The sequence below is a fragment of the Fringilla coelebs genome (assembly GCF_963513975.1).
Source record: "Fringilla coelebs genome assembly, chromosome: 1".
Taxonomy (NCBI): domain Eukaryota; kingdom Metazoa; phylum Chordata; class Aves; order Passeriformes; family Fringillidae; genus Fringilla; species Fringilla coelebs.
In genome coordinates, this window is record NC_140028.1 from 111,745,220 (window position 1) to 111,773,040 (window position 27,821).

The 27,821-nt window shown below is 38.7% G+C and overlaps 1 protein-coding gene across 1 annotated transcript; it reads left to right on the forward strand.

Moving 5' to 3' along the window:
- The first annotated feature begins 104 nt into the window (after positions 1-104).
- Positions 105-26,795, forward strand: DYNC1LI1 (dynein cytoplasmic 1 light intermediate chain 1). Its single transcript, XM_084216074.1, has 13 exons — positions 105-332; positions 636-709; positions 11,557-11,673; positions 13,175-13,405; positions 16,552-16,721; positions 17,870-17,963; positions 19,579-19,714; positions 20,093-20,204; positions 21,709-21,768; positions 21,895-21,939; positions 22,464-22,584; positions 22,753-22,911; positions 25,056-26,795. Exons 1-13 carry the CDS (start codon positions 166-168, stop codon positions 25,166-25,168), a joined length of 1,599 nt encoding a protein of 532 aa, XP_084072200.1. The 5' UTR covers positions 105-165; the 3' UTR covers positions 25,169-26,795.
- The last annotated feature ends 1,026 nt before the right edge of the window (positions 26,796-27,821 follow it).

Sequence of the window (27,821 nt, forward strand, 5' to 3'; positions counted from 1 at the left end):
GGCGGCTCCGGGACGCGGCTGAGGGGAGCGGCCGAAGCGCCGCTGCCCCCGCCCCGGCCCCGCCCCCCCAACATCCGGGTCCCCGCCGGCGCCGCGGCGCCGCCGCCCGCTCCGCGTCCCGGGGAGGCGGCGGGGCAGGGGAGGGAGGAGGAGGCAGCAGCGAAGATGGCGGCGGCGGTGGGGAGAGCTGGCTCCTTCGGCTCCTCTTCTTCTTCCGGGCTCGGCTCGGCTGCCAGCTTTTCCTCTGCTTCCTCCGCCGCTTCTACGGCCACGGCCAACAACAACAACGCGGAGCTGCGGGCGGGCGATGAGGACGATGGGCAGAACCTCTGGTGAGTGCCCGCCCCGCCCCGCGGACCCGGGCGCGCTGGCCGCCGCCCTCGGGGCGCCTCGGTGCCCTGCGGGGGGCGAGGAGAAGGGGGCTGGGTAATCCCCCCGCCCCTGCTGGCGCTCAGTGCCTCTCCGTCACTGAGCTTGGCGGGCGGGGGGGGGGCACCTCCCCTTGGCAGTGGCAGCTCCTGCCCTGCCCCCCGCCCCTCATGCCGTAGCCCCCCCCCATCTCCAGGAGATGGCGAGGGTGGGGACCGGGAGGAAGCGGGAGACCCTTCCTAAGCGCCGTCGTCTTTCCGTGCCAGGTCCTGCATCCTCAGCGAGGTGTCCACGCGCTCCCGCTCTAAGCTGCCTTCGGGGAAGAGCGTCCTCCTGCTGGGTGAGGAAAGCATCCTGATCCCTCTGCCTTCCCCTCCGCACACTGACTGAGGAAAGCATCCCGATCCTGCCCCCATCCCCGCCGCACACAGGCTGGCTCCTGAGCCCTCTCTTGAGTGCCTGGAGCTTCCCTTGTTCAGCGCCCCAAGGGGAGGGGGGAGTGATGGGTGGCAAGGCGCTGTCTTAACCCTCCTGCTTCCTCCCTTGCATGGCTTTTCTTCATTTTGGAGATTGTCCACAGATGCTTTAGATACGCCCCTCAACGTAGGTACCTCGCCATAATACCCTCACTGTCCTCCCCCCACCCTGGCTCCATAGGCGGGGATGGCTTGGATGGGGAGCTGTTATTGTCTCTCCCCCGTGAGCGTTGGCCTCGGGCGGCGTGCGGCTCCCGAACCCTCCCTCCCGGAGCCGGCGGTGCCGCTTGCCGGCGCTTGCGGTGTGTCATGCGGACACAAAAACCGCTTCCGTGGCCCGAGCGGCATCAATGACGGTGCTGCCTGCGGGCCGGAGGGCGGGGAGGGCGCGGGGAGGGCCGTGCGGGCTCTGCCCTGCCCACTCGCTCCCGGCGTGGCGGCACCGGCGGCAGCGCTGCTGCCCCGGGATCTCCACCCAGGGCCTTAGTCCAGCCTGGCCCTCAGCAAGGTGAGAGGTAGGGAAGGGGACTTTGATAGGGCGGTAATGAGACACCCAGCTGCAATTCATGAAGGAAAATGATACGTCAAAATTAAAAGCTTCATGGAGGAGAGAGAGAAATGGATGCTCTCAAATGTATGTGTATGAATAATTATTAGTAATATTATTAGTGTGGTGTGTTTTTTGTTATTTTGTTTTGTTTTTTTTTCCTCCTGAAAGACTTATTAAATACTCTTACCAGTAGACAACATAATGAGTTCAGGTGTATGGATTTATACCTAGCTGCTTCTTCCACTCCTTTTGCCAACCTCCCTGTCCCCAGAAAGAACCGTGTTAATATTTGGAAACAGGGTTATAACTCAGTAAAGATATTCTTGCAGACTGTACACACTCTGATTCTGCATAGTCTTGTGGCTTATACTCTCTTGAGGTTCTCAGAGTTAGGCTTTTTTTTTTTTCCCTCTGTAATCCTAAAGCAATCACTGTGATCCTTTTCTTCCTGTTTTGATAAGCTGAGTGGTTGCTTAAAACTGAGAAGGAGACTGATGAGAAGACTGCACAAGGATGGTAGCATGGTCTTCTGAAGCTCTTACAAGACTTACTACCCTTTAATTTGTTGCTTTGTATGTTATGTAATTAAGTAGGATATTGAGATTGGAAGTTGCAGTGATATTAAACAGAGGAAATATTTCATAACAATTGACAGCTTTTTATGTGACACTTTGAACCTAAATTGGATGATTGTCCTTGCTGAAGTTGGAAGATTCTTCTTCAAACTGTGATCCTTATCAAGAAGATTACACTGTTTTTCCTCTCTTCCTAGGCAGGTAATCCTTAGTGCTCAGTAACTGCAGACTTCTTCCTTCAGAGCTAGAAAGGATATCATAGATTGTTTCCAAATGCTCATTTAGTTTGTGCTATACAACCTGTTGTATATAAATTTTCTTTCTTACAATTTATATTGTGTATAGCTTATAGAATGGCATAATGTAATGAACACCTTTTTTCCTTTATTTGACTGATGTATTTTTTTGGAAAATGTTCGGATTTATCAAAGAAATTTTAATTCTTGATTAGAAATTGTGTTTTCTGGGAAGGCCTTGATCCAAGAGGGGGTTAAAATCCCCCAAATTTGGCATGTATTTAGGAAGAAGAATATCAAATCTGAGGACTGGCCAGAGAAGACCATGGCTGTGTTTTTCATGAGAATACCTGATCTTTGCTGTTCACTTGCAAGTCATGATGCTTCTCCTGAAGCACGCCATCACAGGAAAAGAAGAGGTCTTATGTATTCTGTATTGGACAGATTCAGTATGTGAAGTTCTGTTTTGATTCTTGAACTGTGTTTACAGTTTCTCTGTTATCAAACATTTCCTCTGTTCAAGCTTTGTTCCTTTAGATAGTTTTGTACTAACTTTTGTTACTAATACAGAGCACTTCCTGGCATAATTATTTTCAGTTTCTTTATACTTTCAGTATTTTTGCAGAAAAGGTTTTGTAAAGCTGACCAGCATCTTGATGGTTTTCAGTCAAGTTGTGGGAAGCGAATATTTACTGTATAAACAGTCATATTGGTCAAAACTTGCCAGATGAAATATTATTTATAGTAACAAATGAGTGCTTATTTTAAATATAAATTGCATTTTAAAAAATCCCTTAAACCTCCAACATCTCATGGCCCCACCCTGAAAAACCAACTGGAAAAACCCACCATGTAGTGTTCTTTTGTTTGCTAGGACAGGTTTTCTAATTTGCCTACAGTGTTTTTATTTTTCAAACAGTGCATATAGTTGTATGCCTAGTTCTGGGAACCTGTCTGTGTCGGGCATGATAATTCTGCTATTTCAGTATTTATTTTTAGCTGTGTTAACATCTCATTTTTAAGAACCTGGAAAGTAGTTGGAGTTATCTAACTAAAAGAGACTGGAATGCCAAATGTTAATCTCTAGATATGGCACATAGTTTTGTGAAGAGAAGGTTAACAAATAATGTTGGTAATCATTTGCTCAAAATCAGTCCAACATTAGTTGACTTGCAGTTTTACTTCTCCAAAGTTGTTCCACTTGCAGACAGTTTTTCAATACCTATTTTTCTTTAAAGTTTAAACTCTGATTGGCGTCACATGTGGCATGAAAGTTTCTCATCTTTCTGTGCTTGTATGTGAAAGTTTCTCATCTTTCTGTGCTTGTATGAACAAATAATAAAAGTGCAAGCTTTTCTAAATTTTACTGTAAGTCCCTTATGCTCTGATTCCTAGGTAGTTTTGTCATAGTGGCTATAGCTACCTTGTTTAGCAGACTATACCAGCAGAAAATGTAAAATGTCCATGCTTTCTTAAAGAAAATAGAGTGCTCTCATTGACATTTCTAGCTACTTTTTCTAGATAGCTGAAGCAGTGTTTTTGTTGCTCTTGCTTCATTTTTTTCTCTTTTTTCTTCTTCTCTTGGGCTGTCTTTTGCTCACTTGTGTAATAAAGGTAGTTCACAGGAGATGGTTTTTGTGATGAGAAAGCTGATGCTTATAGCTGGGAGCTCTCGTGTTCATTCCCTTTCTGATATATCAACGAGTGGAGTAGAGGGTAGCAGCTGACAACTCACCATTGCAGATTGAATGGAATCCATAGTGCTGTAGAATGTGTGAAGGCTTGGATTCAGAGACCTGAACTAATAATTTATCCAATGAACTGCTGCATACATTCATGCAGTAATGTTCAAAGTCATTCCAGGATGCACCGGAACACAGTCTTCCAGCTGGCAAGTGAATTGGATAGTTGTTTTCTATCTGGCTTTGTGTTTCATACATTCCTCTGTCTCTGAAGCACAGTATATTCTCTGCCTGAAATTTTAACAATGTCAAGCTAGCCAGTGACACTCGTGGGCCTGACTTTGTGTCTGTATTGCACAATGCTTCCACTGAATCACTAGTGGGCTTGGGTTTTAATGCATTTTACTCGACTTGATGATAAAAGCTTTGAGTTTAATGGGCAGTGAGAGTTCAACTGCCTCATGTCCACATTTTCTCCTTACCCCAGACATCTCACTTCCCAGGGCTAGGCCTGTTTGTTTGAATCTTGGAGCTTTGCTCCTGTCCAGTGGCTGTAAGGATGCTTGGAAAGAAGCACAATCCCCAGCTAATTTACAGGTACACTTTTCTGTGTGTACACATGGCATTTTCTGCAATAACAGCCATTCCCAGTATATCTTCAAGAGCAGGTTTAGCTTGCTGCTTTCTTCCAGTGGACCTGTGGAATATGAAGAACTCAAAAATTAAGTTTGATACAGCAAATTTTTGTGAGGGTATAAAATATGCTTGCTTAAATTTGTACTCAATACTATTAAAATTAGTTTTTATTTTATTTTTTCCTTTTCAAAAAGCTGACAGCTTCATTGTTATCATTTAATTATTGAAATTGATAAAATACTGCTTGTTCATACTGTTCATATTATTAATCTCAAATATTTTAAATTCCCTAGTACTGCAGAAGTTATCTCAGAGGGTTTCTTTTTGTCCTCTTCTTGCAACTAGTTCACTTTCTGCAGGCAATGAAAGCCTTGCAAATGTAGTCAAATTGTGTTTAGGTCAGCAGAGTTATGCTTCTAAAGTGTCAATTGTTTTGATGGGGCAGTGACCTAGATAAAATTCTAATTGCTTGTTTTGTAGCTACATTTTTTTAGAATTAAGTAGTACATCTTTGTTATGCCCTTCCTGGTATAATACCCTTCCAAAAATCCAGAATTATAAGGGTGTTGTGTCGTAGAAGTCACTTAGAACAGCATGGAAAGTTCTGAAATTCTTGAATTGCATTTATTTTAGTTTGTCTCCTTAGTGTCAGAGGTGCTGCTGGTTACTGGATCTATCTCAGAAATAGCTCCAAAGGTGAAGAACAGTGAAAGGAATTGTGCTTCTTTGTTCTCCAGGCAGGTTAATGGCAGGAGTACCAATAAAGGTGTCCCGTGGATAGTAACATGGGATTATTCTATTTTGGTAGTGAACCTGGATAAAATACACTAGACAACTTCCTGCTATGTTAAAGGAGAAGGACTGAGTTAGGAATGGATGCTGTTCATAGTCACTGTAGAATTCTCTGCAATATTTGCCTTTCTCTGACTGTGGGTCTCTCCAAGCACAGGTGACACCATTACTGCTGTACCTGTTTCCACAGTCAGCCCATGTATTCTTGTGGTGCAGGACATGGCAAAAGACTTGCTGGGAGAGTTGTCTGCAATCTGCTTTCTGTCATGTTGAAAGGCTGAAGTGCAATTAAGGAGCTCCTCAGAAAAGTTATTTAATTTTTCAATGTCACAAATATACCGAGTGAATCGTATGTAAGGGGAAAGATTTATCTGGCAGAGTAAAATAAACTTTGAGAAGGAGACAATTTTTATTCAATGAACAAATGAAAATTTAGTTACAAGTTATTTGTAAACTTCTTATGGCCTACTTATTGTGAACTTCCATGTTGGTTTGAGAGATTGTATGCTCTCATCAGCATAATGAATTTTGTTCTTTAATTCTCTGAAAGCAAACTAAATTTGGCTTACTCTGATTATTTTGGTCTTGTTCTGTAAAAGACTTTCTTCAATTAGTATAGAATGTGTAAACAAGCCTTTTTCACTAATATGCAGCTGTAGAAAAGGCAGTTATTAGCTTGGGACAAGTATTTTATCTTAAAAATAGCTATACTGCACATGTGCTTGGTTCTAGTAGGAAGAAGATCATTATGTCTCTACACCACTGTGTTGGGATTCAGGCGTTCCACGTGGTATGGAACAGAGATTGCTCTGGGATTCTGGGAAGGCATCTTAGCCCCATTCAATAACCCGTGTTTAGACTTGATGGCTTTGTTCTAGCCTACTTAAGCAAGATAGATTTTTTTCTATTAATAAAAATACTCCATATTTTATGCTGCAGATATTGGATGTTCTGAATTTTTCTACCCAGAAGCTGTCTTTTGCATTGTAAAAAGTATAAAGCTGATTCACAAAAGTATGCTTGGGGGTGTGGGGTGTGCAGGAGATGTTAATCGGGACCATTACTTCTAGTTTTGTTTGGCGTTGTTTGAACATGATTTTTTTTAGAGATGAGTTGTAGAATTCCCATATCAAGCTGAATTTTAATTGATGGATTTAAAATGCAAACAAAAAACTTCCTTCAAGGAACCACTAGGATTATAGACAACGAACAAGTAAGGCATCCAGGGTTTTTCAAAGAGCTGTTGAAAAAAAATCACAATCCTGGATTGAAGAGGGGCACGCTACCAATAGTGATGACACAAAAGAAGTATTTACTTCTTGCTTCTTTGATTTGACATATTTTAAACACACTGGACACTTTACAATGGAGAAGCAGTTTAAACAGACAGTCAAAGCTCATGTCTGTCCTGGAGATAACACACTGATTGCTCTTCTATGTACAGATTTCTGTGACAAGTAAGAAATGTCTTGTTGTAGGACCAGTGAAATTCTACTTCTATTTTCATTTGCTAAACTGAAAAAAAAGTGGAAGTAGCATGAGTAATAAATATTTTGAATTTGAAAATGTTAATTGAAAGTTTGAAGAAGTTCTGTAATGGAGAGCCTAAGTCCTCTCTAATGTAATAGCTTATGGCTGAACAGTTGCTGTAGCAGGACATAGACAAGTGCCTGTTTGCCTGAAGGAGATCCGCTCACCTCATTGCCTACCCGTCCTGTCTGGGGGGACCGTTCTGCTAAATTCTGTATTATGGCAGAACATTGAAATGATACTTGATTTTCTGCTCAGCAAACTTGATTTTTGCCTGGAGTAGTGAGAAGGGAGGAAGCTGGGAAGCATTTCTGTTGTTACAGTTTCCTATATGTTTGGGGGCAGCAGCAAGAAGGATGTTTTCAAAATCTGTTTTGTGAACAGAGTAGCACCTTGGACAGGGGAGCTTTCACAACCCCAAACTGGAGCTCTTCAGAGGAATGAAGTAGTAACGGTGCGCAGATAAAAATGAGACAGCGTTTTTTTAGTTGAGTATAAGACTTTCCATTTTGTTAACAAGACAGTGAAATACTGTGTGTAAGCAGATTGGTCTGGCTTTGTTTCAACTGCTTCCTAGCATGACTTCTGTGCAAAATTAAATCTGTTGTTTTTCTTTTACTTGTATTCAGCTTTGCATAGCACCGCTTGCTAGAAACATCACTTCTGTTTCCTCACTGTTGCGGGTGCAGTTTGGTATAATGGAGAATTTTTGTTCTTTATAATTTACTTTTCAAAAGGAGGCCTTTTTATGTTATTTGCAAAATGATGCTAAATCTACCTGATTTTTATTCTACCTTGAAATGCTATATTAAAAATACTGTGTCAGAAATGTTTTGCTCTGTGAGTTTATGTATGGAAGTCAGTTGTTAATTTGATTATCTCACAGTTAAAAATAAAGAAGGTGGTACAGGATTTTCCAAAATTCTGAAATGAAGTGGAGGATGATGGTAATTGTTCTTGAAGGTGCATAAGGCTCTGTTTTCTCTATTGCTCCAGTAGCACTTGAAAAAAAATTGTTTCATAATATTAATAGGCAATGATGTTTGCACCTTGGGAATATGAATTTTTCCTTTTGTCTGATAGTAAGCAGCATTACTTTTTCATATATTTTAGAGGTATCCAGAGACAAACAAAAAAAAGGTAAATATGTTAAATGTGTTAAGGTTTGTAATTTGAAAAGCCGTATATGAGTATATATGTATTGTGATTGACATTTTTTCTGAACATACATACCTTTATATATATCCCAGGTAGCAATTAATGCTAACTGTATTAGTATGTTGTGCATTATCAATCAAACTTCCAACAGCTAATAGACTTTAATTTCCTCACATATATTACGCTCTCCTCTGAGAGGGAGAGAAGATTCTGTACATAGTAAAGGCATTACAATAAAATGTTTGAGTTTTGAAAAGTCTTAAAAGTTAGAGATAATTTGATATCAAGATTTCTAAAAACTACCTAGGAGTTTTAGGTATACACTGGTTTAAGATTTTCTGGTTTGATATTCTTGGTGAAAAGTAGCAAAAATCTGCTGCTGCTCTTTCCTACCATAACTCAGTGTGTTCAAAGTGTGTTGAGTTTTCAAGTGTTTTTTATTGCAGACCAGGTTGGGAAAAAATAATAACAAGGATACAAATACGTTTGCAGTTGCTATGATTTGAAAAGGTATATGCAACGTACTACACATAGAAAGCAGAAGTAGATGAAACCTCAGATCTTAGCGTGTTGGGTTTCACTCATGTGGGGTTGGACTAGCTGGCCTTTGGAGGTTCCTTCCAACCCAAACTATTCTGTTACGATTCTGTGTTCTCTTGGCCCAGACAGTTATCTTTGCCTCACCTTTATGATCAGTTGTTTGGCCAAAAAGGATGAAGTCCTCGTGTCGTAAATGATGGTCCTGTTTTTACTTCCTCACAGCTTTTTAAATAACACTGACTCTAATTTGACTTAAATATTTCAAGAACTCTGGTTCTCCTATGGGGTATGGCACATTTGACTAGGCAGCTATTTTGTACCCTTGCAAGGGGGTCATCCTGTTTGTAAACTAGTTGGCTTATGTATTACTAACTTCAGACTTCACTGATGCATCATTCTGGCTTTCCCTTGTGAAAGATGAGTGCTGCTCTCTTCATGCAGTAACTTGTACAGCACTATTATGTGTGTCAGTGATCCACCTGCCTGATCTTGATGTTTTGAAATGTGTGAGTATTTGCTAAGGACAAGAGAATAGACAGGCGTCCTCGTGGAACAGATTAAATTCAAGTTGTCATTGGAAGGAACTGATGGAAGGCTGAAATAACTGTTGTGTGTGCATATGTGTCCAAATCAATTTGTCTTGTGCTGTACTGGTAAAATTTCTTTCAGTGTAGAGGGAAAACTAAAATTCCAGTTCTTACTTTGCCATAAGGTATTAATTTAACAGTATTGAACTCAAATTTATTTTAGGCATTTGGAAATATGGGGTTGGAGAGGAAATTATGTAACACAGAGCCATGACAAGTAAGGGGCTTGTGGGAAGTATATTTCAAGTTTGCCTATATTGCTTAGCTTGAGCACTTTGTAACAATAGTTGTCTAGATATTAGCATCTGTATAAGTATGGTTTAGTTCAGACTGTTTAAGTGTATCTTATCAGGTGCAGAACTTTTTACAACCACAGGAGTTTCTTACACATGTTGCAGCTACTTTAAGAACTGGGCGATACACACAGGTGATAGTAAAGTTTCCCAAGTTCAAGCAAGTTGAAATCTTTATTGTCACCTGTGTGAATCAAACTGTAGCATGCAAAAGAACTTAGCTGGAAGTGATCTGTTCTGAGAAACTCAGAAAGCTCTTAAGTGCAACCCCTCATTAAAAGGAATAACAAATTTTGATTTGTCTTACCTATTGAGCCTTCTGCTGGCACACATTAATTGAAGCTACCAATTCAGAAGGGTAAAATAGCTCAATGAATCATACAGACATTGTTGGCAAAGTTAAAGCAGCTTCATAACTTGTCAGAGCAGCAGCGAATAAAGTCTTCTCAGTTATTTGTACATGACAATTTTAAGAAGCTTGGATAAGTACAGAGGTGAGGGCAGAGGAGGAACTGTAATTCATCTGTGCTGATGAAGCTTGAACTCTTCACTTTTTCATCAGAATTATTTAAAAGATACTCCTACAAGAGGAAAAGCTTGATGTATGACTAGAAAGCAGCACTGCTTTTCAATGGTTATTTAAAACTATCTGTAATTGTTTGCTCAGGTACATCTTGATTTAATGCAGGAGCTCACAAATGAACCCTTAAATTGTGAAAAAGTTAAAGTGACACGACTTAATTTTTCATTTAACTTGTCTGTACTTAACTAGACTTCAAACTTCAGTTCAGATCTTATTTCTCTCTCTTTCTCAAAATATATTTAATTTAAAATATGTTCATTCCATTGAGTAAAATCCCCTCAGCACTTTAGAGTAAGTATGTTTTCCAGTATTAGTGAAATATGAAAATAAAGCTATCTTCTAAATTGAAGATAGTGTGGCAATCTTGGGGATGTTATGTTAAGCAAATTCAAAATCAGTCCATCGAAGTATGATATCTCTGTTCTCTACAATAGTGGTTGTAGCTATAGTGTTTTTAATGTAGCCATAGTGACATATATAAGAGCATGGTCAGTTCTCTTTAAAGGGAAAACATCATTATGTTTAGCAGTGAAAGTTACTGCCCTTGAACTTTTGTCTTTGTTACGTGATTGAAAACATGTATATAGATTCTCCCTCTATAGGAGAGACTTGGGAAAAAATGTTCTGTTTGACACAACATTAATAAAGTGCTTCTTACGGACCTGGGATTAACCTTAATTTTATAAGCTCTGAGTTTCAAAAATTTTGTAATGTCTGTTACATACTATCATTCTGCAAATTAGAGAAAAAAACAAATTGGAAAACTCCTGCTTTGTGTCCATATTCAGCTTGATTACTCTTTTGAACTAGCAAAAAATGCACATGAAGTTTTCCAACTCTGAGACCTATGACTACAAATGAAGTTTTTGAAGAAGGGTCCCTGGCAGTAGTTGTGGTGTTTACGTTGTGCATATGCTGTAAGGTTCAGTGGTTATCCAAGCTCCCTTTGGAGGGGAGAGAACAGGAGTGAATGGATCTGGATTGCAGGCTTGTCTCTGTGCTATGCAAACACACACACATGTATTGTAAGGCAGTGGGCTTACTATTTGTCTTACTATTCCTTTTAAGGTGTCTTGAGACCTGTAACAGAGAAAATATTCAAAGAAACCAATTCATAAAAGCTGAGGTAACAGATTTGCCTTATTCAGTGTGCTGTTTGAAATGAGACAGTTCTGAACTGTAAGATGAGTTTATTGTGAATTAAACTCTACTTTAGATAAACTGTATTACTAATTTGGTTTTAGTTGGAAGACTGAAATTGTTTGAGGTGTTTACCTACTCCTTAGCATATCCTTTTAAAGATGGGTATAAGAGCCTATTTCAGGTAGTATAGTTGATGGTATAATTGCATTTATTAATAAGTAGAAATAGTATTTGAAGCCGAAACATGCACTTAGAACAGATGGTGATTTGGGCAAAACCTGCTGTGTATCAAAACTCCAATTACCTCAGTCACCCTGTTGGGGTATGGTTTTCTTCTTGCCCCAGGTGGTTCTTAATATGTAACTGTGATTAAAGACTGAGTGGTATCTTACTTCTGTCTCTCCAGGTGAAGATGGAGCAGGTAAAACTAGCTTAATAGGAAAAATTCAAGGAATAGAGGAGTACAAAAAAGGAAGAGGAATGGAGTATTTGTATTTAAATGTGCATGATGAAGACCGAGATGGTGAGTCTGTATTTGTAACAATATCTTAAACCAGTTTGAAAGCAATGGTTCAGTAGTATGATATTTGAAATGACAGTGGGATGTTTTTGTGTCTTTATAGTATGCAGGAATCCAGCTTATGCCAGAAGTTATTTGAATCATAAGGAATTCTGTCTGTGTAATTTCTTCGGTAGATACCAGGAATGACCACTTAGAGTGGTAGAGGAGGAGAGGAACCTGTCAAAAGAAAAAGCTAAAAAGAAAAGACCAGGGAAGCAGACTTAGCTGCAGCATTCTGAATAGATGTGTGTTCCTCAGGCTTAGAGGAGAAGGTGCCCAGGCTTCTATCTTCCATTTCAATTGATGTGGCATGTAGTTATCCTGAACCTACAGAGAAACCTTTGTCTTGCTGGCACACAATCTGCAAGACTACTGTCATCAACTGATGGGTAGGAACTTGTGCACAATGCTAAAGGAGATTTAAAAAACAAACAAGGAAACACAAAAACTTGGGTGAAGGTATGGTTAGAGAAAGGAAAAAGTATGTTTAAGATCCTGTTTAATATTCCTGTACCTGGAGTTACAGGATTTGAGTAAGGATATACTGGAAGCTTTGGAGAAAAATGGGAACTCTTGTGTATACTATTTAAAAAAATCCCAAACATGTAGAAGGAGAACTAGAAGAAGTTGGCCCTTTTTTTTCTGAAATCATCTGCTTTACTGACATTCATGTCTGGGTATTAGTCTCAAAGATGGCTTGGAACCAGATTTAAGAAGGTTGGGAGTTTGCTTTAAATGTCTTCCTCAGAACTTCTGTAACAGGTTATAAAAATTCCTGAAAGGAAATGTAATTACATGAAGCCAACTAATTTTGAATCAACATCCCTTCTTCTACTGTACAAGTGTTTGTGAATTTGTAGTATTGTGGTATTTTTTGGGGGGAAGAACAGTGGGATGGTCTACTTGTATGCTGATTGTCCTTTTGCAAATTGGAAGAGTAAACTCTCTATTAAGTCAAATTCACTCATTAAAAACTTAGAGTTCTTCAGGTTTTTTGAGTGGCTGAGGTACATTCTATACTCTTAAGAGTTAGCCAAGAATGTCAGATGGAGTTTTAGAGGGGAGATGGCAATCCTTGAGAGCTGCAAGGGCCAACGGCTGCAAAAAGATGACTGAGTTCACCCACTTTTTCTCTTCAAAGTTGCATGTTGAAGAAAACATTTTTCTGCTCAAAAATGGTGAACAACTATTTTGAAAATGTTGAATGCTTTCTCTGGATCCTCCCTTTCAGATAATGTATTTAAGATCTTCAGTTATCAGCCATTAAACATCAGGGTTTGAAAGGCAAGGAGCTTGTCTCCCCACAAGCTGCAGATTGCTGTCATTATGTGTGTTCAGTGGACTGATAAAACATCATCTGCTTTCTTCCTTGTATTTTACTTGTCCAAAGAACATTCAATAACCATTATGTAGTGGTGTGTTTCAAGTAAATCTCATTAAATGTTTTTCTTTTTTTTCATAGACCAAACAAGATGTAATGTATGGATTTTGGATGGTGACCTGTATCACAAAGGTCTTTTAAAATTTGCAATGGAGGCAAGCTCTCTAAAGGACACTCTAGTTATGTTGGTAGTAGACATGTCTAGACCTTGGACTGCACTGGATTCTTTACAAAAATGGGCAAGTGTTGTAAGAGAACATATTGACAAGTTAAAAATTCCTCCTGAAGAAATGAAAGAAATGGAGCAAAAGTGTGAGTATTCTGCAAATATATGGGAATCCATTTCAATATGCTTAATGCTTTCTGCACCATTTAATCTCTCCATTGCAGTCTTTTTCATTCTTTGGAAGTGTTAAAATTAGAACTTACCCAGCAAGTCTAGCTTCAGATAAGTCTCAAGTAGCTATGTGAACAATACTAGTACTTCTTTCTAACAAAATAACAATGTAGGGGGGAAAAAATTCAGAATGAACACAGCAGAAATTACAGTCTTGCTTTTTGTATATTTTTCTAGGTAAGATTCACCAAGGAAAAAAAAATTCTAAGCATTCAATTTTTCATTTATTTGTTTAAAGGCAGATCACTACATCAGCTTCTTAACTGTTCCTGTAGTTAGCCAGTTACAGAATCTAGGACGTGTTCTGTGCCTACCAAAAGTGTAAATTTTGAGAGGATTCGTGGCAGCATGGCCATGTCTGGGCCCTTTCCACTTGAAGAGTTTTATTGTAATTATTATTGATGTTAACAGAGCTGTGTGTTTGTTGCTCTGTCAGTGTCTTGTCTTTTTAGTTTTAAACATGCAGAACACAAAGATCTTGCAGGGTTTCTTAAACTGGCTGACTGAACTCACATTATAGCTCCATATTACTTTTGAGCAACCCTGGTAGTAGAATTTGAGTCTTTCCCATTCATCTCTTGGTGAATTACTACAAGAAAGAGATTTGAGAAAGCTGTGTGTTGAGATCAAATAGCATGATTAAACTTTCTTTTTAAGTCTGAAGTTGCACCCTTACTGGTACATTCTTAAGCAATGAGTGCTTATGCTAATTTAGAAATGCAGTTGTAGCTGTGCTGTGATGAACTGGAATGTAAGGTGACAGTTGGAGATACTCTGGAATGAGGTACGGGGAATATTAGTTGTTCTGTTTGTCCCTTTAAGAGAAACAATCATCGAGGATGATACTTCCCTCAGAAGAATCTATCTTCCACAAGAAGTCATTTAGAGGAGCTGAGCTCTCTTGGATGTATTTTTTGGTTTGGTTTTGGATGTTAGTGCATGTGTATTAAACATCCCCTCAAACACTTTCAGGATAGGATTTTGCTGGATGAAAGTATGGATACAGTATCTGTATTATCAAAGGTGTATAGCTGATAGTTTTGCTTCTTTGCAGACTGAACAGAATAGAGAAACTACAAAATCCAGAAAATGTAAGCAATGAAATGAGTCGAGAAAAAATGCTAGTTTAGTTTTGTCTGTTTTGGTTTTCTATGATCTGGTCTAATTCTTAGATATAAGTAATCTTAACATTGGGTATAACAGAGGCCGTGGACACAATCCAGATGTGACTGGAAGCTGGTTTTTGTTTTGATCCTGTTGTGAAGTGACTTCATGCATTGCTAGGGAGGCAGGAGCTTGACGCTGCCAAAAGGAGGGAGGGAAGATCACTTGCCTGGCGTTTGGCTATGGGATCCCACTAGATTCTTGTGTCAGGCTCAGTGCTCCTGAGAGCTGATTTAACTTGCTACCAGGACTGAAATCTACTGAGGATTTGTATGTGTAGTTTTCTGGAGGTATGCTCCTGTGTTTGTCTTCATTTCTAGCAGCTTAACTCCACTCAAAGGCAGACCCTGCAAGGACTAGAACTGGTACAGAAAGACATTTGTGGATACATAGCAGTGGTGTGTGAAGGATTGAAATAGCTCTTCCTCTTCACTGAATTAATCTGTGTTTAATGAAATTGTGTTTCTAAGGAAGACCTGAGATAGTATTCCACAGTTTTGAAGTTGTGATATACTAAATTAATCCTCCTTTTTACCGCTTTCCCTACTTACATAAAGATTAGTGTGATCAAACACTGGGAATTTTAGGAATCCACTGGAGGATTTATGCAATTATCCCAGGAGAGGATACTATGCAGGAAAGACACTGTAGAGTAACTGGCATATTGTGGTGAGAACTCTGGGTTTCAGATACATCCAGTTAATCTCAGAAGCTGTTTGGAGCAGACTTGAATTAGCAGCATTCCCTAAATTAGGGTTGACAGTTTGAGATGATAACCTGTGCATGTGCTTTTTGTTATTATGAACTCCAGGATCCACAGAAAAAATGAATAATCTTTGCCTAATATAATTTTTCATCTCCGGTGTTGAAATAAGTTTTACTTTTAATTGCACAGATGCTTTTCTAGGTATGAACTCAGAGGGCTTCAGTCAGTTTAGTGACAGTAGCAGTGGATTAACACAGAAGTGAGGATGTTCTGCTGTAGTTCACTGCCCCTGTGCACAATGCAGCTGAGCTGCCTTGCTGCCTGACTTCTTGTGCTGAATCAGGATGTGCTACTCGTGGAATAGTAGGCAGTGCTTTGGTTTGGTTTGGTAGAGCCTTGCTTCTGCTGTGTGGAACAGGACATGTGATGTGAAAAATACAGACATTTTATGCCTCGCATGGCATCCCTGACTGTAGGAATAGTAAGTGACTGTGTAATTTGAGGCTTGGGCGTGTGCAGCAGAACATGACAAGGATTTGCAACAAGAATTAGGACAAAGGAAAGTTAGAATGTAACTTACCCTGCTTGCTACATTTCAAAGTAATATCTGATAATTTTAAAGCATACCAAATGTTTAATATGCTATCAAGTAATTATAAAGCTAGTTAAAACTAGTGTTTATGTATTCTGTTATTTTTTGTTTATACTGCTGTTGTGTCACTGTACAGAGAGTGAAGTGTGGACAAAAACCTGGTATACAGTAGCACCTAAGCAGTTTGTGTGAGGCTTAATTCTGTTTATTCTGACAAACTGTTCCATTAACATTGCCCTAAGAATGGAAGGAAACTTATGTCCTTTTGGAAGCAGATCAAACAGTAATTCTTAGTAGCAACTGCCTAGTGGTTTCACAATGATAACAAAAAATGTGATTTCATGTTGTCCTTATGGGCAGTTTTATCTGATCATGTTTTTCTGGCTGCTGATCCAGCAGATCTCAGACTTGCTAGTTCTCCCTTGTGCTGCACAGAGCCAGCCGCTAGCCAGGATTTAGGTGCATGCTCCGTTTTTTCAACACCAAGATGCAGAAGTACAGTGCTAGAGAATCAACTGTGCTAGAGATCAATGGCAGTGGAAATCATTGTTGAAATAATAAAGCAGCTGATGTTTTAATGTAACTTTTTTTACTTTCAGTGGTAAGAGACTTCCAGGAGTATATAGAACCAGGCGAGGATTTTCCAGCTTCTCCACAGAGAAGAAATACTTCATTACAGGAAGACAAAGATGACAGTGTGATTTTACCCCTGGGTGCAGATACACTAACATGTAACTTAGGCATTCCAGTAGTAGTAGTTTGTACAAAGGTTTGTTTCACATTTTAGGTTTTTGCATATTTTATTGAAGTAATTCTGTCAATTGTGGATTGGGGTGGGAAGAAAATGGTTATTAAGTTATTCTGAATACCTCACTTAAGAACTCCTTAAAAGTGTTTAATATTGAAGACTGGTTATCTTCTGGAACCCATTATTTAATGCTATTTTGGAATTCGTTTTTCCTTTAGCTCTACCAGTTTTAATGAATTGAGAAATACCTCAGACCTAGTTTTGCTTGCAGAAATGAGCTAGTCAATAAGCAACTAGAATTCCCCTTGATTTTCACAGTCCTCCATATTCTGAAAATAGTGGGTTTTCGTAATATTTCTGATATTTTTCTGAAGATAAACTTCTTTGAGAATTGTAGTTAGTGAAGCACTGCACTTCTAACTTTTCTCAGTTCTTAGGTTGTTTATGTGATCTGTTTTGGTTGCTGTTAGATATGTAACCATATTAAAGAAAACAATGGTGTGGTTCTCCTGTGGCTATTTTTTATCTGGTTTTGTTGGTTTTTTTCCCCCCAGCTCCTCAGTTCTCATTGGCATTAAGCATACTGCTTCTGCAGCCTCTGCTGGCCCCCAGGGAAGGCATAAACCTTTTGATGCATATGCTGTTCCTTCTCTGGAAGGCTAACTCTCTCATTTGAGCAGCATTTTTTTTCCCACCTGCTAGTTTCCTTTTATTTTTTCCTCCACCTCTACACGTTTTTTCTTTTTCTGCTTCCATATTTCTCGCTTTTGCCTCCTTTTGCAAAGAGCTAGTTAGTAACTAGATTAAGAACACTGTCTTTTAATGCCACAGTGTGTAAAAAACATTGGGTAAAAAATGATGATATCATTTAGTGGTAAGTTTTCAACAGATATTTTGAGTGGGGAGTGCATTGGAGTGGGGAGGGAGAGTGAATGAAAAGTTCCAGTCACTTGAACTCTCAAGTTATGCTGATTCCATATACATCCCGTTACGTATTATCAAAACCAAAAAGGTTCAATTGTGCTTCTAAACTATCTTAGCAGGTTTTTGTTTTCCTCTGCACTACCCCACTCCATCTCCCTTTCCCCTTGTGAACTGGATGTGTAGCAGCACTGCTATTTTAGCAGGTGACTGAAAGCAGTGTATTAATTTTGTGTTTATTTTGACAGTGTGATGCCATCAGTGTTCTGGAAAAAGAGCATGACTACAGAGATGAACACTTTGACTTCATTCAGTCACATATCAGACGGTTTTGCTTACAATGTATCCTTTAACTCATCACAAAGATTATATAATTACTCAAGTCAATGGTAATATTAATTATGACGAGTTTAAAAGAATATTTGCGTCTGTACCAGAGTAGGATGCAACTCTTTTACTGTAGCTTGCAGTCTGCTTCAGCTACCCCTATGGGCAACACAGAATTAAATTTTTCTGTTTTCTTGAACCTTTTTATTTTTACAGAGCTACTAGGGTTTCTAGTATGTCCCCTTACTATGAATTTCCTTATTGCCTCAGTTTCTATATTTAGGAAATCAGTTCTCAGAACAGCACATCTTAGCTGACAAGCTCTCTAAAATAACAACAAGATAATTCATTTAAGTATGATCTTGCTCCAGATGCACATAAGGCATATTATTAATTTTGTCCCAAATATGCAGTCTCCTCCATGTTCAGTAATTCTACAGGATGAGGTTAGGATGAAAGGAAAGAAGTGTGAATTGATGTAGGCAAGGTCCACTGACTTTCCTTGTATTGGTACAGAGACAATGCACAGAAGCTGTTGCTGTGCTATTATTATTTTTAAACTTTTTTTTTAAAGAAGTGTATAAAATACTGCCTAGTGTTGTTCAGTCAGATAGACATACTGAGATCTAGATTTTAGATGCCAGTAACATGCCTACATTGGGTCATCATTTGTGCTGTGGTGAAGGGAAGTTTAAATTATATTGGAGGGACAGCAGGTGACAAATGTAAAAATTAGTTCAGGAGCCAGAGACTTCAGTTGAAATGGCACTTCCTTCAAAGGGTTGCCAAGACCTAATTTTTCAAGATGGAATTGTGTAGTAACTCTTGTGTGTGGTGGAAGAATATAAAATAGTAGGGATTAGCTTCCATGATTGCATATGCCATGCACAACTTGAAATTCTATTCTAAATTTCACAGAATAGGAATCAGACCCCATTGTATAAGTTTCTTCTAGGATTTGAATTGCAGGCATGTAGAAATAAATTAGGCAATTTGGTATTTTTATAATCCCAAAGTAAAAAATTCTCTTTTATTAATCCTGTGCATATAATGTGTTAATTTGATACCAAACCATGCTAGAATACTAAGCACTCTTGGTCTCTTAGTAACTGATACATAGTAAACTCATTTGCCTTCATTTCCTTTAAAAGCAGATCACTGTATAATGTAAGAGTTTGTTCCCCTAATTAAAAAACCCCAGATGGGAAAGTGGAAGGTCTTTGGAATTTTTGAAGCTGCTAGTGTTAGTGCTGCAGTGATTGCAGGGTGGGATAATGAGAACATATAAGGATATGGCATGAGAAACTAAAAGCAGAAGACTGTTCTAAAGGCATTGTATGAAACCATTGGTACTGGGGAGCTTTGAAAGAGAGAAGAGCCTTTACTTTGCTTGAAAATCAATAGCTGAGCCAGCCTAAAACAAATGCAGAAAAAAAGAAAGATTGATTTAAATTACTAAATAGCTTAGTTCAGAATGAAACGTTGGAAGTTACTTGACCTGTTTTTGCTTTGGTTTTGTATTCCCTTTCAAAATTCTACAAAGTAGCTGACTCTTTTTTGATAGCTTAAAGGTTACTTAATTTTCTTTTACTAGCCACTAAACTGAGTTTTCTTTAACATGTTTATTCAGATGGGGCAGCACTTATTTACACTTCAGTAAAAGAAAACAAAAACATTGATTTAGTGTATAAATATATAGTCCAGAAGTTGTATGGATTTCCTTTCAATGTTCCAGCTGTTGTTGTGGAAAAAGATGCGGTATTTATGTAAGTTACCTGCACTATTATGTGTGTGGGACTACAAAATGTATCTGCACAATACTTTAAAGCAGCATTAAGAGCCTTTTTTGGTTTATGCTTTTCAAAGTTCCACGTAACATTCTCATGAGTTGGAATTTGGTGAGGGCCAGTGGATGAAGATTACAAACACTCATTGCTCCAAAGGGAAATATTAAGCCCAGAGCTTTTCCTCTTCTGTTATGGTGAACTAGTCTCTACTTGTTCGTACTGATCAATAACCAGCTTCCATAGGAGAATGGCCACTGTGACAGCTTTGCTGGCTCTCAGTTGTGTGCAGTTCAGGAGTGCATGCAAAAATAGTCTGAAGTAGCAATAGAATTTTAAGCCAAATAATCCTTTCTCTAGTCCTGCAGGTTGGGATAATGACAAGAAGATAGGAATATTGCATGAGAACTTCCAGACACTAAAAGCAGATGACAATTTTGAAGATATCATAACAAAGCCACCAGTCAGAAAGGTACACTGAGATGTCTTTGCATTTAACTGCTTTGCTATTTATTTGCCTGCAGTTTTTTTCTCTTTCATTGAGACTATGCTTCCAGCTTATCAAAAGTGTCATGTACCATGGGGGGGTGATGTTCTCATTTTGTTCTTAAAGTTGCTCTTTAGTTAACAAAAAAGATCATTATGTGTTCTGTTCTGTATAGCTCTTCTTCAGCTTACATCTTTTTTTCTTCCACTGTTACATTATTCAAGACTACAAACAGACTTGTTTTGCTTTTAAGGCATATTTGGTATTGAAAAGCCTAAACATGATTTACTGGTTTCTCAGGTTGAGTTGGTTTTTTTTTTAAGAACATTTCATTTTGCTCAGAGTTGTTTAGAACTTCATAATACTTTCTGTTTCTTTTGGAGTATTTAAAATAAGAAAGCTTGAGACAGTGCAAAATCAAAAATAAACATGTGCAAACAGCTTCTACATATATTCAGTGTATTTTCCATTGGTACTATCTAACGAAAGGCCTTGACAGAATGACCTATAAACATATGTGAAGTTGTTGAACAAAATACCTGCAGCAGTGGACTCCCATGCTCTCAGAGGTTATTGAAGGCAAATATTTCTATAGCTTTTTTCTAACAAAGCTAAGATTTTGTGACTGATCTTATTTTCAAGTGGAAATTATTTTAATGGAGAAAACTAATACTATGTCCTTTCTGAAATCTTTAGGGAAAATATCCAGACATTTTAAATAGGTATCCAAGGAGAATATAGCTGACAATATTTCCTCTTGGACGGTTATGAACTTCCGGCCTGGATTATAAACTTTGATACTGATATTTGCCATGCTTGCTTGGGCAAAATTTTTTATGAGCTTATTTGGAAGGAGAGTGCTTGCAATTTGATGCATAGAACTGGGATCTGAGATGTATGTGTCCAGTTCCTGCACCAGTGTGATGCAACACAGGTGAAGAGTCATGTGTGCCATAGCTACCTATAAAGTAATACTGAGGTGAGGCCTCAACAAATCACCAGAGACAGGGGCATGATGCAGAGCGTGTGCATCCATGAATGTTTCTTACTGATCCTGAGACCCCTGAATGAGCCTTGTAACCATGTATGTAATTCCTTTTTACTGAACAATTAAACAAACTTTTTAGTAGGTCTTTCTACAAATGTGTCTACAGTTTTATGCCTAACAGGTCAAAGGAGTTAATGATAATTCTATTTCACTTCTAATTAACTTGGCCTAAATGAACTCATGAGGCAGCAGTCTTAAATATGAAAAACATGATATGCAGCAATCATAGTATTTTAGACATCTACTTCATTATTGAATGTTTTGGTCATATTCACCAGCCGATTAAAAAAACCCTTTCTCTCCCCTTGCCTCCCTTGCCTCCCTTGCCTCCCTTGCCTCCCTTGCCTCCCTTGCCTCCCTTGCCTCCCTTGCCTCCCTTGCTTCCCTTCCTTCCCTTTACTTTCTTTTAGTCAAATTTATGGGCATGTTTTTGTATTGCAGTTTGTTCATGAAAAAGAAATTGTAGCAGAAGATGACCAAGTGTTTCTTATGAAGCAGCAGGTAATTTTCTGTCTATAAAATAAGCAACAAGAGTTTCATTTAACAACATTCCCAATACAAATTTGGGGTTGCATTCTTAGTCACTGTAATATCTAACACTTCATGTGTATGTTTGTTTTTTTGCAGTCACAGTTGGCTAAACAACCACCTACTGCTGCAGGAAGGCCAGTGGTTAGTAACAAAAATTTTAAATATCATCACATAAAAATCATTAACTTTCATATATTTAGAGGGTTGCTTTTATCTGCACTGTCAAATATTGTTTGATCTAACTTTTTTTAACTACATAGTATTTAAAGACTCATAGTGCTCTCAAATTATGACACTCCACAGTGAGTCACAACAACTAGTATTGACAGCAATGGCTGAAGGTCCTGGCTTTCCTTTTTGTAGAATGCATTTATGGCCAGAGGCATGTGGATTTTCAGGTTTCTCATGGGGGTAAAATGAAAATCTTCTCTTGTGCTTTAGTTACACCAAAGTTAATAGTTTTAACAATGTTCTACGAGTGTGAAAAAACTTGTATACAATCAGCAAAATTTAATCCTGTGTCGTTTCAATTGCATGAGATACTACATTTAAAATACAAAAGCTTAGGAGGTGTGAGAAATAACAAAATGCTTCATTTAATCTATTCTTACACTTCAGGTTTGTTGTTCTGTTGGGATTTTTTTGTTGTTTTTTTTTTTAAATAGGATGCCTCACCAAGAGTTCCTGGTGGATCTCCTAGGACACCAAATAGATCTGTAACATCGAATGTTGCCAGTGTTACACCTATCCCCACTGGGTCAAAAAAGATTGATCCCAATATGAAAGGTACCTTTTCTTGTGAGGGCACACATGCAGCTGGAGAAGCAAAATAATTGCTTTGCCTGCTTGCTTTAATGTGCTTATTTAGATTTATTAACACACTAAATAAGTATTTACTTAGAAAATCTGTGTTGGTTTTGTGTTGTGGTTTTTCTTTACTTCTTCCCCTTGTAGCTGGAGCTACATCTGAAGGAGTCCTGGCTAACTTCTTCAATAGTCTCCTGAGCAAGAAAACTGGTTCTCCTGGTGGCCCTGGTGGTGTTGGTGGCAGTCCAGGGGGAGGTGGCACTGGAGGTGCTGGCAGCAACTTACCACCATCAGCAAAAAAGTCAGGTATGATTAATGACATCAAAGATTGACTCAATCTAAATTGAGTGATGGATTGTTCCTGTTAGTATAGTTTATCAAAAGTATGAATACTACTGTATTTAACTGAATGTTTTACATATATACATGTGCTTTTATATTCTATATGGCTTTTTGCTTTTGTTTTCACAGCACTTTAGTATTGCATTTTTGTGGCTTCCAGAGGAGCAAAGAAAAAATCTTCATGTAGTTGTTTAAGCATGAATTGTGTCTACATGAGTTCTTCGTTTTTTTCCCTTTGTTTCCACCATTCCAATGAAATGGCTTATGCCATAAGCCTCTTCTAGTCTTACCTAAATAGGTTAGGACCGTATTTCAAGTTGATTCTTTTTGACAATACTGTCAGTATTAAAATAGCTTTAAATTTTCTTTCACTAGAGTTCTAGCTCTGATGTGATGAGCGCTTTGAGTTTGGTGGCAGCCTGTAAAAATACTTATGTGTTTTCTTTTGACAGCTGTTTATATATGAGGCAATTAATAATTACTATTCATCTAAAAAGTTTAATAGTGGCTGTACTAAAGCTAGATGCAGGACTATACTGGCATTTCTTGCTATTCCAATTTAAAATGTTTCTGTATTACTTAAGATCATGTGTACACAGACACCTTCCCTCCCTGCTTCCCCAGACGTTAATAATGCTGCACTTAGGGGAGAATGCTGGTCTTTCATCACCACTCACACTTCCCACTAACATTTTGTGTAGATTAACCCTGAATTTTTTTTCACCTGTGCACACTTCCCTTCTCTAAGTGCAAAACTTAGTGGGCTAAGCAAAGTTTGAGTGCTTCCTAATGTGCTTGCTGTAGGCAAAGTCAGCAGTGCCAGTTTGAACAGCATATGGAGATTGTTCAAACAAATGCAGCTGACGCAATATGAGGCACAGAGAGCACCCGCTGAAAAATCCTGTGGGGAGTGGCTGGCAGCACGTTTGGATGATGCCAAGCAAACAGAGGCAGCACTCCAGAAAAGTGTTCTGTCTGGGGCTGTGACAGAAACTTCAAGGACAAAATTTAATTATTAAAGAGCAAAACAGATCTCAGATATTTCCTACTATGCAACAAATGAAGAGTTAGGGTTATATCCAGTTTAACATCAGAAAGGACTATGTTTTCAAGGAATTACCATAAATACAAACAAATCTGGCTTAGATGTGTCCTCTTCACCTTCCTCAGTGTTTGCTGTCTGTATTTAGTGATCTGTGTTACTCACTCTTCAAATCTGAAAACTGTCTGTTAAGATTAATTTGGGATTTGAGAATTACTTTTTCCTCAGCAGCTTTGGGAAATTTCCTCTATTTAGTAGTTGGAAGGTTAGCTGCTTTGATTCTAATACAGTATTATCTTTTCTATATGATTTGACGAGCAGCAAAGTACATCTGGCCAAAATTACCTTTATGGATAGTTCCTGTTAATTTGCATCTTCAGAAAGGATGCTGGGACGCTTCTGACACATTTGCAGTTGTAGCACATTCTTTTACAGATGCTGTGCACACTTGTCATAGTGTTGGAGTCCTAATCCTGCACTGCCTTTTCCCATGTTGTCTCCTCCATTCTTGCTATAGAACATAGTGGGATAGAAACCTAGACTGAGGAGTAGGAGTTAAAAGGTGGGGGGGGGGGGAATGGTGTGGTTTTAGTTTGAATTAGGTTAGAGTGTGGCTGCACAAATGTTTGTGCCAGTTCAAGTTAGGGAGGAGATAAGTGGGTGAGGAGGGAAAGGAATTTGCCATCTGCAGGTCTGTGTGCACCCATGAGCAGTGGTGTCAGGTTTATACTGGTCAAGTACACAAAACTAGCTTTGCTGAGCTTGGTGAAAACACTGATTTTTACATTCAACATTATTTCAAAATCAAATTACACAGAAAATTGTGTAGAAGCAGTCATAACTGCTAGTCTTAATAGTCTTCTTTATTTTATACTTTAACTCTGCAGAAATATGAAAGGATGTGACTTTCTCTCTACTGTTTCTGTTTCTTTTGGGTTTTGGCCTTACGCCTTAGTTGTGTACCTAAAGCATGCAGTAACAATTACTAGGATTTGTCTGATTTGAGAATTGAAGATACCATAGGCTTTTCATAAACATGACTGAATGGTACACATTTATTTTGTAGGTCAGAAGCCAGTTTTAACAGATGTTCAGGCAGAATTGGACAGAATTTCACGAAAACCTGAAATGGTCTCTCCTACATCATCTACATCTCCCACAGAAGGTGAAGCATCTTGAAGACACCAAATAAAACCAATTGTTCAGTTTTCTGGGATAATTCAAACTTGCCTCTGCCTCTTCCTTCAGTGACTGGAACTAAAGAACTGAAATATCTTTCAGAACACAAACCATTGATGTCTGTCTTTCTTTTATATGTGTTGCCCAACTTTACAAAAGGGAGCTGTACAGATGGAAAATGGTTATCACGTTGTGTAGGAGCACTACTCACAGTGCAAAAACAGTAAATTAATTTTTTTTTTTCTGGGTTTTGTTGAAAAGTCAGTGTAATTCTGTAAAATTGCAAGTATGTCCACTTAAGTGATAGGGGTTGCTTAGAGCAAGAAGACTGATATACACCACAGGCACTTAATTTATATTGATTTCCCAATCTGTTAGGTAAGTTTAATGCTATCTTAAATAGATTAACCTCTATATGAGAGAACTACTGCTAGTTTTTGAAAGAGAAAAATAATTGCACAAATCTATAATAGCAACAAACTCCAGTTATACTTAAACACTTCATTGGGAATGTGGTTAAAAAAAAAAATCTGTTTCATCTCCACTGAAATTTACACTGCATTCAAAAACCCATGCAAAAATTCATTCCAAGTATAAGACTAAATTAGTGGCCAGGGTTTTTTTTTTTGTTTTTTCCTCTTTGATTAATTGCAGACATTGAATAAAAGATGTATAAAGAAAAAGCAGAGGTTAAATGTACAGAATATCAGTATCCAGATTTGTCTATATATATATGGCTCAGCCTTAATGTCCCCCACTGTTTCCCACACTACTTATGGTTTAAAATTGGTCATCAAAACTGTAATCAGTTAATAAAGTATTCTCTGCATTCAAATTTAAATAACTTTCATTGAAGCCATGGTGTTCTTGTTCGTTTACAGTTACATCTAAGGATGTGGTGTAAAACATCTTAAAACATGCTTTTATATTTTTATCTCTCAGTGAATAACATCAGTGGCAGATATTTAAACTTCCTTAAAACATTGTTTCTGGAAGGAAGGGGATAAATCTGCAGTATTTGTTCCTAGGAGTGAAACTAGCTTATCTAACTTGGGTGGTTTGTGCTGCAATGTTTTCAGAGCACACTCGTTAGACAAAGGATCCTGCTGCTGCCTGCAGTGTGTTGTCTAAGTAGTAGTTGACCAAGGTTAGGACTTTACTTAAGCTTTCAGTACACAAATGTTGAACATCACTTTTTCCCTCTGTGAAATTTGTGGTTACTTTCTACTTACAGCCTCAGACTAGAAAATGTAAAAGATATATCCTGATCAAATGATTGCCAATACATTTTAATGAGTTCAGGTTTTCTAGTTTGTTTTTTTTTTTTTTTAATCAGTCTTAATTTCTCTGATTAATTAGAAATCTCTCCATTTTGAACATGGTGGTACTTTTCTTCCCCAGTTACTGCATTCTGTAGTGGTTCTGGCAAATTCACAGAATGGATCAGGTTGGAAGGGACCACAGTGGGGGTCACCTGCTCCAACATCCCCACTCAAGCAAGGCCCTCCCAGAGCACATGGAATTGTCCAGGCAGTTCTTTAATATCTCCAGTGAGGGAAACTTGCAATCTCTCAGGGCAGTCTGTTCCAGTGCATAGTCATCTGCACAGTAAAGTTCATCCTCACGTTCCAGAAGAGCTTCCTGTGCATCACTTTCAGGCTGTTGCCCCTTGCCCTATTGCTGGGCACCACCAGTAAGAGCCTGGCTCCATCCTCTTGGCACCCTCCCTTTGGATACTGGCAGGCATTGATGAGGTCCCCTCTCAGCCATCTCTTCTGGAGGCCCAGTTCCCTCAGCCTTTCCTTGTGAGAGAGTTGCTCACTTCCCTTAATCATCTTTGTTCTCCACAGGACCTGATCCAGGTGCTCCATATCTCTTGTCCTGGGGAGCCCAAGACTGGACACAGCACTCCAGGTGTGGCCTCCCTAGGGCTGAGCAGAGGGACAGGATCACCTCCCTTAACCTGAGTTATCTCCATATTTTCAAAATACCTAAATTTATTTAAGAACAACATACATTTTTTTGTGCACTTAACTCCCTCAAGTTAAGCACACTTGTTAAAATAGAAGATTGACTTGTGTACTGAGGAGTTTCAGTGGATGTTCTTAGCTATGTCTTTTAACTGCAGTCCTGAAAATTTTGCTTATGTCAACAGTTCAGTAAAGGTTGAGGGGGACACATGGGGAAATGCATGACCTGCTGATGAACAGCTGTATAGAATAAATTGTTCGGAAGAAAAAAATTTGGCTTCTAATTATGGATGCATGGCATGTATCAGTATCAGAACAGTTGTCTAGGTTGGGTAGGTAAACTTGAAACTGAATTTGGAGCGTGCTTTAGAGAAAGGATCCTCTGATGATGAAAATAGGACCCATTCTCACACAACTGCAGTAGTATGTGTCATTAGGGTGGAACTGGATTTTAAGGGCAACATTTTAAATTAGTGGATACTGTCCATATTTTTGAAGGACTACTGCAGTCTAGGTTAGTTCATTTGAGCATTTATCAAAGCACAACACCCTTTATGAAGCTGGGAAATTGGCCATAGAATGCATTAATAACTATTACACCAGGTGCCCGTATCTGGGGAGGCTGGGACAGGGGAAAACCTTACAAATGACTCATTATAATTTCACTTCTTAAAACAGATGTC

What these genes read in the sequence shown, in the direction of transcription:
- DYNC1LI1 (XM_084216074.1), top strand. Translation starts at nt 166, where the DNA reads ATGGCGGCGGCGGTGGGGAGAGCTGGCTCCTTCGGCTCCTCTTCTTCT. An exon ending in GAAAGAAATGGAGCAAAAGT is followed by an intron (nt 13,406 to 16,551) that starts GTGAGTATTCTG and finishes TTTTACTTTCAG; the next exon opens with TGGTAAGAGACTTCCAGGAG. An exon ending in ACCATCAGCAAAAAAGTCAG is followed by an intron (nt 22,912 to 25,055) that starts GTATGATTAATG and finishes TTTATTTTGTAG; the next exon opens with GTCAGAAGCCAGTTTTAACA.